The sequence below is a fragment of the Punica granatum genome, chromosome 4 (assembly GCF_007655135.1).
Source record: "Punica granatum isolate Tunisia-2019 chromosome 4, ASM765513v2, whole genome shotgun sequence".
In the NCBI taxonomy this organism is placed as follows: domain Eukaryota; kingdom Viridiplantae; phylum Streptophyta; class Magnoliopsida; order Myrtales; family Lythraceae; genus Punica; species Punica granatum.
In genome coordinates this window covers 7,966,127-7,980,960 of record NC_045130.1, presented here as the reverse complement: position 1 = coordinate 7,980,960, position 14,834 = coordinate 7,966,127, and the positions used below count along the sequence as shown (strand labels likewise).

Genomic DNA, 14,834 nt, shown 5'->3' with positions numbered 1-14,834 from the left:
CATCGAGGATGCCGATGCCGATGACCATACAATAGAAAAGGACTCACAAATATTACTTCCAGCTATCACATAGAAAGATCGAGAGTAGATGAACTAGTTTATGGATGCAGTCGGGATTTTGATATTATCTGCTTTTTACTTATAGATCTATTCTTCACACATGAATTTCATCTTAATGAACGGGTAACGCGAGAATTGAGCACCGTGTAAGATATTTTCTATTCCTTTTTTTTTTCTTTTTTTTTGCTGAGGTGTATAAGATAAGTTGTGATGAAGATTTCACAACACCCGAGCTTTAATGAATCCTATCCCATGGTGTTTTTGATGAATAATCCTATACCATGGTTGGTTTCCCAAGCAGAGTAGCTCTCAAGCAAACTCAACCGTTCCACCCAACAATTGACCCTAAGACCTCGACTGCCTTTTTCTTCTTTTTTTTCTTTTTTCCCTCCCTAATTTTTTAACTACTTTACATGATTTCTTAGGCTTGCAAATTACAAGGTATTCATGTGAAAATTAGGCAGCCAAATTCGCGTACTGTTGAGATTAATCGGATAAATTCATCACACCATTCGACTTGCGAGTTACGAGGTATTGATGTAAGCGGTGAAGATTAATAAACTAAATTCTAGGCCGTAGAGGTTAATCAGATGAATTCATAACACACTTAATTACCCAAAAAAGTGTAGATTTGTATAACTTAAATAGCCAAATAAAGGGTATTATTGTTACTTTTCTTTTTCTTATTATTTTTTTTCATGACGATATTACATAGAATACTGTCCCACATAGTATAATCAAACTCTATCTACGCTCTAGAAGATCCTCTTTCACTCGATGCATTCTTTGTAATTTGTACATAACTACAGAAGAACAGAAAGCACAAGAACAACAATCTCTATGGCCCGAAAAAACCGGAAACAGGCGGTAAGTTGAGCAGGCAAAAACACAGCCATAGAAAGATGGTTCATCCTTGCGCCTAGTGTTGTTCCGTTGTCGGGGAAACTCTCTTACGAACCGTATGCTCCTACTTACTTTCATCGGCTGAGTATAGTATTTCTACTGTTCTCACTCTTTTACATCCTCATAAAGATATGCCGGTGTGGTGTGTTTAGTTCTCTCGCTCGGTAAATATGTCCAAAAGGGAAAGTGCCTGCATCGTTCAGAGAGAGGAAGATGAAATCAGCTCGAGGAAGAAGAAATGGAACTGCTTTCGAATTTTTGGTGAGAATTAAGCTCTATTTACCTCGGGAATGTTCAGCTCGAGGCGGAATTTAGGACCGTCGTAGTGGTGGAGGATTGGCCTGAAGGAATCCTCCTCCAGTGGCTCGCAGACTTTCCTTGTGATAACTCGAACCTGCGTACAAAATCATCGGTCAATCTACTGATCTAACCTAACTACGGTGGTATAGAGTTAATGATTTGCCAGAGAGAGATTGAAAATCTACAACAATTACCTGAGCTGGGAACCGAGATTCGCCCAGGCATTTCTTGTCTTCCCAGGCACTTGGATCTATGTTACTCCCTCCAAAACTCGCAGCCTAAAAAAAGACGAAAAATACTATCATTAGTTACATCATCATTTGAAAACATCACGACAAACAGATGCCGAATCGATTGTCATAAAATGATCCCACGAGGTGATCGGATATTGATTGTGAGGGAAGAATGGAAAGGTACCTCAAAGACACCGTGAAGCTGGTGGGTGGAGTAGTTGTAGAGGAAAAGGGGCAGGCCCGGAGTTATCTGCCTCACTGAATCCCGATAACGAGGCGGTAAACCTGCAATGACCGATCAAATTGTCATGAAGAGGCAACAGGGTATATAATGAGGTTGCCTTCAATCAAAGTTGTTCTAATCATTTCTGCAGCAATAGCTAGCATATTCATCTTTCTCAAAGATCTATGCACAACCAAGATGCAGAATTTCAATAATTCCCGAAATCCCGGTTAGCTGTATTTATAATCTATCGACTATCCCCGAAGTTAGCTCTTTGCCACTGGATCTTGCTACAGTGATAGAGATGGAGAGATTTTAACTCGAGCTAAACTCTGAATATGAATAATCACTAACACATCAATCCATCAATTAGATGTTCTCCAAGAAGCCATAATCTCCCCGCAAATTGATCCGGTTCACGAACATCCAAATCAATAATCCAAGGATGTTATCAAAAGATGAGGCATCATCCCCCAAAACTAGCAAATGACAAAGAGTCTAAAAGGAGTTTGTTGGAGACAGGACATACCGAAGAGCTCTCTCTGCAGATTCTCCTGCATAGTGTCGTTGTTGCAGACAAAGATGTACCCGCCGACGGTCTCGTTCCTCGGGAGGGATTCGGAAGGCGGGAGCGTCTTGAACCTCTTATCAGCGCCGGACTTGCCCTCGCTGTTGCTGTTATTATTGATGTCGCCATTCTTCCTGCCGCCACTCTTCTTTGAACCTTTGTGATCATTCTCGGCCCTATTGTTCCGGGCCCCCTTCAGGTTCAGACTTCCGTTCATCGGATAATTCAAGCCCATAGGCTTAGGGTATATCCCTTTGTTGAACGCGTCGTTGTTGACCCCGACGTTCATCGTAGACCCGATGCTGCCGACCTTCCACCCGTCGTCGAACCCATTGACGTTGAGGTCATTGAGAGCGGCATCAGCAGCGCCCATCTTCCACCCGAAATTGAACCCGTTGAAGTCCTTCCCAGGGAGGGGATCGTTCCCGGCGGGCAAGTTGAGGTCGGAGGCCTTGGGCGGCTTCAAGGTGCTGGACGAATTGACGGAGCCGCCGACCCTGACGTCGAAGTTGCGGCGGTCCTCGGGGCGCTTGGAGGAGGCGAAGTTGTTGCTCCAGATGGAGTCGTTGAGGGAGAGGCTGGCGAGGTTCGAGGTGTGGACCCTGAGCTGGTCGCTGAATTGCCAGAAGGACTGCTGATTGTTCTCCATGCTCAAACAACTCGGAATTTACCTTCAGGTTCTGAGGAGACAGTGCAAGACAGGAAACTGGGTGACGAGCAAAACACAGAACTTTTCCGGTGCAATCTTGGGAGGGGGAGAGAGAAGAAGTGGGGCGGGTGGGTGTGAAATAGAGGGAAAGTGGGACAGAGCAGTTCGCTGCTTAAATAGCGGGGGATTAAAGAATTAGGGAATAAAGAAGGGAAATTTCGAGGAAAATGGAAGAGATTGCGTGTCGACTTGTCAAAGTAGGAAAGTTACGCAGCAACGAAGCTTAGCAGAGAAGAGAAGAGGAAGAGGGGAGAGAGAGAGAGAGAGAGCGAGAGAGATGAATTTTCAACAGGAGAGCAAATCAGGAAGAGGAGACGAGGGCGATGACGCAAAAGCGCGTTCTTTTTCATTTTGAGAGAGTGAGAGAGAGAGAGAGAGAGAGAGAGAGACTGAGTGAGGAGTTTGCGTGGCAGACGGTGGAGAGGGGGAAAGGGGAAGAGAGAGAGAGAGAGAGAGAGAGAGAGTGAATGTATTTGTCGGGTTCTGGAAGGAAGAGAAGATTAGTAGGTTCGGCCGCTGATAATTAATGCGAGAGAGTTCACATTTAGGATGCGGACTTTTTTGCTTAGCTACTAAGACTGAGTCCTTTTTTTTTTTTTTCCTTCTTTTTAGGATTACTCACTGAAAAACCACGAACTTCGATCACTTTTTCATTTTTACTATCAACTTTATTTTTTGATAAAGCATTAATTTTAATTTTCTTATTAAATTAGACATTCGTGTCACTTTTTCATTCATTTTGTTAAGCGGCGAACAACGGTGCCTACACGGCAAACCATGTTAGACCGTGTTATCAAAAATAACAAACAATTGAAGGAAAAAACAAAACAAAAAAAAAGAAAGAAATGCTTTGATCGGTTGAGGGTGAGAGCCTTGGCTAGCCATCATATCCTCAATTAGGGTTGTTGGTGATCTTAGATGGCATCTACCAGGGAGTGGTGGCCGGAATCAAGACTCTACCCGAAGAAATCGGAATAATCCCAAGGGTGGTGATTGAGATTGAGGCTGTACCTGTCGAAATAAGGAGAATCCTCAATTTGACGATTATCCTGATTCTAGCAGTAGATCCTTCATTTCGTCTATCATTCCCTTAATTAGACTCGTCGGTGCCTTTTAGGGGCACTGTTAACTCCATTTAGGTGGCGGCAGCCCACCCCTTCTCCGATTGTTGCCTTTTTCTCTTTTTTCCCTTTAATTTTTTTAAATTTTTGCTGAAGTGGAATGACATCATTTAGTGCGTAGACACCGTTTTCCATTAAGTCAGTAATATGGATGGAAAATGAAACAAATACCTAATGTGAAGAAAATCAAAGTTTGTGCGTTTTTTATCATAAAATAAAGTTTGTGTCAAAATTTAAAAGCGGCTAAGTTTATACTTTTTTGGATCATTAACCCTTTTTTCAGTGCAATGGATAATAGCACTCTACTATGCCGTATATAGCGTCACATGGAGCTTCACCAATTAAGTCTTTCCAAATTTAGTCATATTAGATGAAATTTGCACACATGTATGAATTAGAGTTACTAAACTAGTGAAATAACCGAGTGAGAACTCGCGTGTTGAGCGAGAAAGAATATGAAATCACGACTCTAACAAAATATTTTCAAACCAACAATACAGAAAGAGCAAAGCAACTATCTAAATGTTTAATAATCAACAGTGTCAACTCATAATAATTAAAGGTAATCTCAATAGTATAGAAAAACAATCAAATCCTAATTGGAAGGAACGAATCTATGAATAAATTTGATGAAAGTAAAGAGAAAACCTGATCAATCCTTGTGAAATAACCAAATTGATATAGGATATGGTGTTGGAGCTGCATAAATATGCTATATATATATATATATATATATATATATATAATTCGAAGGTTGTAGAAATTATTTCCTTAAAAAATAAATAAGCAAATTTCCTTAGATATTCTACTCTACTTTATATATGATTATATATCCTGCTTTATATATTTGAAATGGCATATATATATATAAAATATATATATAAATTAGGGAATCTATATTTCTACTAGCAATAATATAAATGCAATGCGGTACTTTGAACAGTAGAATTCTCGAAATTATTTGGAGAATGTACCATTCATGTGCATCTCCTTCAAAGATGCTTTCAATATCCACTATATATTGAATTTCCTATTTCATTATGTACAGTGAATTTTCTATTAAATTTTCACGGCATCTATAATATCCACTATATATTGAATTTATTATTCTGTCATATATATCATTATATCGCTCCTTATATAGTTGCCAATATAGAAGTTGTATATATTTCTTTAATAAAAAATATATAAATATTTACAAACATTTGAAGGTGCAATTAAATATTCAAGAGTCGATTGATTATCCGAAAACTTTCAGGGGAAAAATCATTTTTATACTTGTAACCTTCTATGAGTGCATGTATTTCCAACGTTCATAAGCAAAGATGGCAAGTAAGATATTTGTCACTGCACATCCTTAAACTTTGTTCTTCTTTATATATTGTATATATATATAGATTAGTAGGCATGAAAGTGAAATGCAACCACCATGGCCCTGCCTCTGATATCCCAAGTTCAAGTCATCTCCCATGCAATCGCAGCTCTCCTAAAGTAACGGTATTGCGTGCAGCTAAAAAAGCCTGGAGGGGTCCACACAGATCAAGGGAAGTTTAACTAAGCTGTCCTTTAATGACCACTAGAGTCTTAGTAGGAGTTGTGCCTTGCGTAAGTAGCTATGCCAAAGTCCGAAAATACTCCAAATCCTTGATCTTTTCCCCAAAAATATGAAAAGAAAATATAATGATTTCATCTATATATATTACTTATACGGGAAAAAAAAAGGTTTACCTAACTTTTTTTTCTTATAAAAAGGTCCTCATATATGAAATTAAAAGATTAACAACTATTAAATTACAAGAAATTCATGGATAATTAAAGGAGCTTGACTCAGATTATCAAGGTCTTCGATGACCGCAATTAGGGCATGGTGGTTGCCGATGAGACTTTCACCACCTACCCATTTCATTATTTTCTCCATTTTACTTTTTTCTTTTTTCAAATTCGGGCAAGATGGCCTCATCGGGACTCACCGCCACCCCTGAAAGGTCGCCGGCAACCTCGATCAGAGGGTGTGACCATAAATTCTTGTTTAAATCAACTAAAAAGTTGAGGTTTGCTAAAATTAATATCAAATTGATAATTAGTACATTTTTAGGTCAATGAAAAAAGTTTGTGTTAGAATTGATAAAATATAATAAGTATATATTTTTTAAGCATTTAACCCAATAACTAATAAAATAGTACGAGTAGTTTTACTACGTATCAAACATGCGACCTCTAAATCAACAGGCGAGACATACATCACTACCCTATAACGTTTTTTTTTAATATAGTAATGTTTATTTTGGAGTGACGGCTTGTAGTGCACAGTACACATTTCCGCATGAAATTAACAAGTGTCGGGTTAATTTCCACCAAAGAAACTTTCTGGCTCTTTACCGTTTTATTTCTCGTCTTTTTGACCATTTGTGATGCATCATTAACACATTGATTTTATCCAAATTCAGAATCAGCCTATTTGCTGCAAGAGAGGTCTTTGGACAGAACATATTGAAAATGTTTCCAATACGAAGAGCACTTTAAAAATGTTTTTGACAGCTTATTCGATGTTTTAATAGACATTCACCGCATGAGAACTCACATAAATTTGGGACGATCAATTTTACCCTTTTGTTTTCATAGCTAAATTAGGATAGAGGACCGAATCACCAATCTCTAAATAAAGCGTTGATCGCATTCGGAATAATGCCCTAATCGCGCTAATCGCGTGCAAAGGCAGATCTCGAGGGAGCTAAAAGAGACGATCTTCTCCCCCCCTAAGCTTCCAAATTCAATCTTCAACTTTATAATATTACATTCATTCATCGCCGCTCCCAGCGCGAAGATGTTGACTGGGGGTAGTGGACTTGTTGACTGTTGAGCTGCCGCACTCATCCAGGACCAGGAGACCGACAGCAAAAGCTCGGAGTCGCACGTGTTTGGAGGAGAGCGGACAGGCATTGGCATTCGATTGGGCTGGGCCGACGCTACGTCGCCCGTAATCATCGGCTCACACGTGGATGCTTTTCTGGCCCATTAATTTAAGAGTAAGGAATGGAGGCGGAATTCTGAGTGAGAGATCTTTACATTTGACTTGGACAGCAAGCCAAGCTAGAAGAAGATAATGATGCATCTCGGCCTACGTGTACTCGTACACGCACACGTACACGTGCTTTATTGGTTAAACAATCAGTGGGACCATCATCACTGTCAGTGGCCCCCACCTCAGACAGTCCGACTTGATGTTGCCCTTGCCAAATCCGATCCTATCTCCTGGGGCTTGGGTTTGGTCGTCATCTCTTATTTGTGGTCCGGTATATTCGGATCAATTCATGCATACTTCAATCAGCTCACTTTACCGAACAAGTTAGAGACAGGCTATTCAAATTCAATCTAGGGGATTCACGAGTGAACCAAGCAACCTGATCCCAATGCAATTATGTGAAAATACGAATCATCCGTCCTCTGAAAATTCTTATAAATGTGCAATGAGATCGCAGCTCAATATTTTAGAGAATATAGTTCTTAACTAAGGGGCTATTTGTTTTGGTGTGAAAAATCTACGGAATCTAAATCGGGATTATCCATTTCGATTGTTTTTTTATTTTTTTTTGCGTGAAATTTCGTTTCCGATTACCCCATACACAGTAATCGATCTCCCCCAAAACGGGGCATCAGATAGCCCTCATACACCCAGGGCATTGGAGGCAGGAAAAAAAAATTAAAACTTCTTTTAAGGTTAGGGTATTTCCACTCCCATCTGTGGCTAATCCACCCCATTTATTGCTAATCCAACTAAAATACCTCTAATAATATACTAATTACTTTAACTAATATGGATAGACACAATTTACTTCCATTTGAATATTTTTTCTTTCTTTACACTAAATATCCATTAATCAAAACTTACAATATTTAAAGAAAGAACATTTCTACCTTTTGCACACTAACAATAGAAGCACAATATTACTCAAGCAACACGAATTTTTTTCTCAGGAAAAAAACGAGGCCAAAGCCATGAAAAAAAAATTTTTACGCAATTATGTGGCATAGAGACCCGTGATACATCACCGAGAACAGGAGTTTGAATACTCTCCGAAGGAAAATAAAATATATGAAGACACCAAAAGAGATCAAAAAAGCCTTTTGAGCAAGCCTTTCAAGCAAGCCAATCTGCGCATGAGTTACCCTACGGATAAGTATAGACAATATGAATCTCCTAATCCTTCGCACGCAACCTTTGAACATACATAATCAGATTACTAAAAACAAGATCACCAATAAAAGATTTTTTTAATGTTTTAAAGTTCATGTTAATTATGAAACTTTTTGTAATTTCGTTAATATTTTTAGAAATGCATCGAAGAAATGAGTTATTTTTTTCATATTATGGATTCATCCCGCTGTACTCATATGGTCATGTTTATATTTTCCCATTTAGCTCGATCGTAATAATATTGATATATTAAATGATAATTATTCATGAATTTCAATTTCTAATAACTAGCGCATACTAAATTAGCTATATTGCATGAAAAATTATATTACATATTCTGCAGTACACCTTTAGAGAACGATTAGGTTAAAAGGAAGGAAGCTTTCTCTCATGAAAGTTGCACCTCGTAAAGTTACCGCAATCTTTTCTCCATCTGTTCAATTGCAATCGTAGAAATCCAGAGAGCATCACAATTGTTCGATCAGGGAAATCCAACGTAAGGTCATCCGCCCCACCGATGAATCTAAAATGAAAATATATGATCTATCTAAATGATAGAGCCCAACCAACCAACCAACCATCATGACAGCTTTAACGTTCATTTGGTACCTTTTTCTTTTGCCCTTTTTTCCTCCCTTTTAACCTAAAAAACCTTTCACTTTACCATGAACGGTCAGCTATGGGTGTTTTGATCAATGACGCGCGTCTTAAACCATCATGATATGAACAAGTGCAAATGTTAATATTTTTTAATGATTACTAGGATTCTGTATTACTTGAGTTTCGAAAACATGTACAAATAATTCAAGCTCGGGAATCAAATGGTCAACAAATAGTTGTTCTTATAAGACTTTAGTATCTCGTACGAGTCGAAGCGGAGCACCGCAATGCAATTACTAGATTCCAGTGAATACGAGTTCTAAGACACTATCTCAAATGCATAGCAATCCAGCCCAAAATTTGGGGCCATAAATGGGCTTCGAATATAGTAGGCCCAAATCTTGATGAGGAGAAGCTCTTTTTGGGCCGAAACTGTCAGGCCCATGAGAGCCTTAACTGAGGGCATGAATTTTAACGGCTTTGGGCTGAACTAGAGATCGTTAGGATGCGAAGTGTATCCTCTTGGTTTAGTTATCTGCCATGGGCTAACATCGGACGATGGATGCAATTGATAACGGCAGAACATGGTGTCGAGGCACATCCGCGCCATTCATGCCAGCAGAATGTGTTATCGACTTTCTATTATGATCAGCTCAAGGTGGACAGGGCCTTATAATGGACCGATCCTACTGACCGATCAGAAGCCAATCAGGCGGCACTAGAAAACTAGTACGTACGCGTTCCGCATTAGAGAAAACGAAGCTGAACGCAAGAAACATTGGATCTATATATATACGGGTTTCAAACATGTTGGCCTGGGATATAAAAGAAATTGGACCCGAAGTTCACTTTCACGTCGAGTATTTAATATTTAATGAATGGGTCGGGGATTGTTATTTTAATGGCTGTCCCAGTCCTAAGAACCCCATTGTTTAAGGGTCTTTGAAGGGGGGAGCATCATTAGCTTTAGCAAATTAATTAAAGTCGGGATTTATTTGTTTATAAAATTTTCGGGGAATATGCCAGAATCCCGGGCACACTTGCAATTATTTTATCTTTTCAGTACGATGAAATTATTGCCTTTTTTTTTTTCCACACTCGAGATAATATTTATTTTTGCCACCTAATATTCCCACCATTCATGTCGAGACTCATAAAACCTCACCAAAGTGCCCATCTCTTTAACTAAGAGATGTTGCATAATTAGCAAAATGAATTTTAGCGGATGAATTAGCAAACCGAATTTTCTATGGACGAATTTTACCTAAAAGATGGAATTTTAAAAATTCTTGGAAGCACGAACTGAATCAATGCTCGAGCAATAATTATTCCTGGTGCTGGGAATACCTTGCGATTTCTAAAAAAAGAAAGTTCATCTCATTGTTTTTATTTCCCACCCCCATTTCTTTCTTTTTTTTTTCCCCATATTTTCGCCTGGTATGTTTTGCTAATTCAGGGAGACGTGATATAAAGAGGTTCCGGACGTTTTCTTTGGCTCGAGTGCTACTGCATTGAATCCGCTTGCTCAGACCAGCCCAGCTCTTTCGACGGCCTGCGGTTCCTGTTAATTAATAGGAGGAAAAATTGTTAACGTAGGAATTGAGCACTGCGGATGACTTTCTATTCTGGAACCTAATCCAGGAGAAGGAGAATATATGCATGAACAGTTTAGACCAAACATACCTCATGCTTATTAGGACGATGGCAACGGGAGCAGATCCAGTACGTCTTTTGTCCATCTCCATCGTATCTACATATCTAACTTTTCGACTTTGGCGGTCACTGTACTAATGGTCGCTTTGGAGAAGCAAAACCGAGAATGCTCGCAGACATTTCGGGATATTAATCGTTGGTGCTATATATAATCGATAATACTGCCTCCACCAATCTAAAAAAATAAATAAAATCCATCTAGTATGATCTGCGATTTTCAGAAGAGTTAGTAGTGGAATTCCTATTGGAGGAGGGATTTGCAGTGCCAAACCCTTCCCATTTTTATATCCCTAATGCTTATTTTGTTTTGATGTATACATTGATATCCGTAAGTTTAATGAATCCGGACTAATTCAATTTGAGCCGTCGGCTCACTAAGAGATAAAACTTTCTCAATCAAAGATTTTCTCCATTTACAAAGTTCGAACTCGAAATCTTATTTAAAGAGAATAAGTATCGAACAAATTGAACAAAACTTTTGTTGGTCTAATGCTTATTTCAGAGCCACCACAAATGTACAAACTGGAAAGTTTTTCTTTTAATAAGTATACAAACTGGAAAATTTGTTTTCCCTAATAGGGTGCTCTGAGCATTTGAAGAGTTGTCCCTATTTGATTTCCAAAAATGAGGGAACATGCGAATCCAAAAGTAACACGGATCACAATTCTGTCGAAAACAATACGAAATAAGTTTGGATGAAAAGAACTATTAACTCGCAAGAAACATGTATATGGCAAAACATGTTAGATCTCTCGGGAGCAAAAAAACGTACGTTGATTTACATATTTTCGGTATACATTAGAAAAACAGGTGGAAGATGATCTTTTCGACATTGGGATTGGGGAAAGTATGGGCAAAGTATGTTTTTTCAGACTTTACGAGGCAAGTAGACAGCATGCATGGGACAATTTTGATTAGGATGAATGAGCACACACTAATGGATATATGCATATAAGTGTATATGAACATCTACGTATAGAGATCTATACATATCACTAGCTAGCTAGCTAGTGATAATTAGTTTTTGGAGGCTAATGCATCTTTAGCACTTACTCTAATCAAAGAAATACATAAGTACTCAAAGATGTACAAATGTGTGCCTACATACATAATTATATATGTATGTGCCTACTTATCATGAGATCATCACTGTGCTAGCTTATTTTTGGCCCACGCACTTAATTCATGATTGCCCAAATACAACAGCACCGAACTGGTTCGGCTCATTTTCACGTTCAGAAAACTACAGATGATTAGGAAAAGAAGTACACGGATTTAGAAAAAAGAAAAGTAAAAATATTAAAAATTAATAAATAGGCACAATTAGTCCCATTATTCGAATCTGAAACATTTTTCTCACTAGGTGAACATGTGCATTACTAAGTTACACCATGTTTCAAAAAAAAATTGTATTGCTTTGTTCAAGGCAAAAAAACACCATTTAATCATTACATATGAAATGCGTGCAAATTGGATGTGGCATTTTTTTGTTAATGGAAGGATTTCTACAATTATATTTATATCTACATTATGTGTTTTTATCATGTTGTATCTTTCCTTTGAGTGATTTTGCAGGTGGATCTGTTGTACTTTCTTATGCTCTTATAGTCTCTCTCTTGGTTATTTTACCTTATACTTATTTTCATCAATAACATTCATTGATTGTCAGAGGGGGGGGGGGGGGGGGGGAAAGATGTGCCATTTTGCTCAATAACATTCATTCGTTGAATCGAAGTAAGATACATGTGGGATGATAAACAACTCATCAGTACGAGCGTCTGCAAAGAATAGGAATTGTTCTACAATCAATACAAACACAAATGGGATATAGAGACAGATAATGGGACAAATTACGTTTTGTTTTCTAAATTTTCACTTTTACTAAAAATAAGATAATATGGTTAATGGTTTTATATATAGTGTTATGAGTCTCTAAAACTTTATTTTCAGAGACAAATATAAGAAATGTCTTTATATTATATATTATCTGTCTCCAATATATTTAACAGAAAAATATTTTTATTGATTTTGGAGTAAAAAAATTAATTGGGTGTTGGAAAAATAGAGAATACTGTATATGCTTCTAAAAGTATATTATTAATGCATTGGGACTAATATAGAGATACTAAATTGTGTTTGAAATTTCTATTTTCTAAAGGTAAGAGTTTTATGAGATAACAATAAAATGAACCCAATTTTAGGACAATTCTTGAACTGTATACATGCAATATCTCAAATTTGGACTCTAATACCATTCAAAATTTTAAAATGACCACAATTATCTGCTTTATAAGGGCTGAACTATTTAAATAAACGTTTGTGGTTATACAATTTGACAAGCTATTAGCCAAGTCTAGCTAATTGAAAATAGCATATAGGCGCAAAATAGTCAGACATACAAAATTTGCCTATCAAGTCAAAGGTACACATATTTACCACACGTTAGGATATTGATCTCCAAATTGGCATTTTTTTTCATAATGCCATGCTAGCCAAGGGTTGAAACTTATATTGTGTTACAACTGTATCCGTATTGTATTGTACTACGACGTCGAAATGTTTCGGATATTATATTTTATATAAATACAAATGCAATGGATTGCAAGATAATTAAACGAGGAACCTTTTCGTGTCTTATGCACCAAAATATTGGTCAAACTTCAAAATGAACCCGTAACATTATATTATATTATATTATATCCTTACAAAATTATTTTCTATCAATCTCTCTATAATTCCAGCTTTCGTATTGCCCATCGTTCCTTTTCTAGCTAGCCACCTTCTTTTCCGTGCCAGGGTCGGCGAATTATTTTACTAATGACATAGACATTGACTTTGACAACCACATCTGTCGAAACCATATGAATTCCATGAACTGCTTAATTACTAACTAATCATGTGTTTAATGTTTTTGCTGGTAGGTTAGTTACAATTCTCAACATATACAATTATTAATTAACTAGAGAGTTTATGTAAGCAATCACATCTTGATGCAAATCCTCTGACTCGATATTTTTCTTGTATCATCTTCTATCACATCAAGAGATTGCAATAGGTGTTCAGAGATGATAGTCGAAAAAGAGGTACACTACTTTTTTACGTGTTTTACTTCCAATTTAATATTAAGCAGGCCTGTGTTTAATTCTTCTTATTAATCATAAAAAGATCAAACGAAATTACAATGGACCCCCAATAAATAATTTTGATCTTTCATATGCTCTAAGGGAAATTCTTACATGATCCCGTGTTACGTGATACAGGTCATCACAGTTATCAATCTGTAAGTGGAATGCGAGACCCGTGCAGAGTGAACTACTGTGATCCCCGCGTCATGTGACACGGGATCATGTAAGACCCTTTAAATGCTTTAAAGGCATATCCTTTCACGAAATATGTAAAACCCTAACAGAAAACCAATCAACGCAAAGAACAGATAATATTGTGCTTTTGACGATCTTTTATGCTCTTTCATATATACCATCAGGTTTATAATTAGATTATTCAATTTTCTTTCTTCAGCGGGTCACGTTTTATTTTCTAATTAATAAAAAAATTTCTAAGTAAATCATTCCTTGCGAAATTTAATTATATGCACTAATAATAATTCGAAAACTTCTGATATAGAGTCCAAACTTCCGAAAAAATATTTTACCCCCGAAAAAAAAGGATATTTATATGCTCCTGCGCTTTTTTTCTTGGTAAAATCTCTTATGATATCCGACAGCTACGATAAACTAGGCACATCGATGATTCGAGGTTAGGAGATGAAAGTTGAGTTCGGATCATACATACTGAATCCATTCTAATCGATCTAGTGTGCAGCACAGTTTTCGTCATTGATTGAGTCTCTGAGTACAAATTGAATTGGCTAATACAGATTATCTGAATGGATTTTGACCAAGAAAAAAGAATAGCATTTAATTTTCCATAGATTAGCGTTAATTTTTGGGTGAAGTACGGGCGAAGCCCTACTGTCAATTAATTAATTAACTCTAGAAAATCTGTGTCACTTTTTTTTTTGGCGCTTATTTAGAAAGATAAAGATCGATTAGGAAAAATCCTATCAACTTTTTTTTTTGGATGAAATATGGCGTATTGATACTTTTTGTCATATCGTTGTGAAATATGATTATATAATATATATATATATATTGCTTTTTGCTTAGGATTATTAAGGGCCGTTTGGATTCAGAATTAAAGTTATTTTGA

General features: G+C 37.2%; 1 protein-coding gene and 1 long non-coding RNA gene across 2 annotated transcripts; both read right to left on the bottom strand.

The window, feature by feature from the left end:
• Window positions 1-690: 690 nt before the first annotated feature.
• LOC116204901 (B2 protein-like) lies at window positions 691-3,206 on the bottom strand. The gene is made up of 5 exons (XM_031537264.1): window positions 2,249-3,206; window positions 1,681-1,781; window positions 1,458-1,541; window positions 1,247-1,357; window positions 691-1,153 (listed from the first exon to the last, which is right to left on the bottom strand). The coding sequence occupies exons 1-5, from the start codon at window positions 2,934-2,936 to the stop codon at window positions 1,112-1,114; spliced, it is 1,026 nt and encodes a 341-aa protein (XP_031393124.1). The 5' UTR covers window positions 2,937-3,206; the 3' UTR covers window positions 691-1,111.
• A 6,964-nt stretch (window positions 3,207-10,170) lies between these two features.
• Window positions 10,171-10,737, bottom strand: LOC116206014. The gene is made up of 2 exons (XR_004156618.1): window positions 10,596-10,737; window positions 10,171-10,473 (listed from the first exon to the last, which is right to left on the bottom strand). It is a non-coding gene; the product is annotated as an uncharacterized LOC116206014 (long non-coding RNA).
• Between the last annotated feature and the right edge of the window lie 4,097 nt (window positions 10,738-14,834).

What these genes read in the sequence shown, in the direction of transcription:
- LOC116204901 (XM_031537264.1), bottom strand. Translation starts at nt 2,936, where the DNA reads ATGGAGAACAATCAGCAGTCCTTCTGGCAATTCAGCGACCAGCTCAGG. An exon ending in AATCTCGGTTCCCAGCTCAG is followed by an intron (nt 1,358 to 1,457) that starts GTAATTGTTGTA and finishes TTTTGTACGCAG; the next exon opens with GTTCGAGTTATCACAAGGAA. An exon ending in TCGAGCTGAACATTCCCGAG is followed by an intron (nt 1,154 to 1,246) that starts GTAAATAGAGCT and finishes TGAACGATGCAG; the next exon opens with GCACTTTCCCTTTTGGACAT.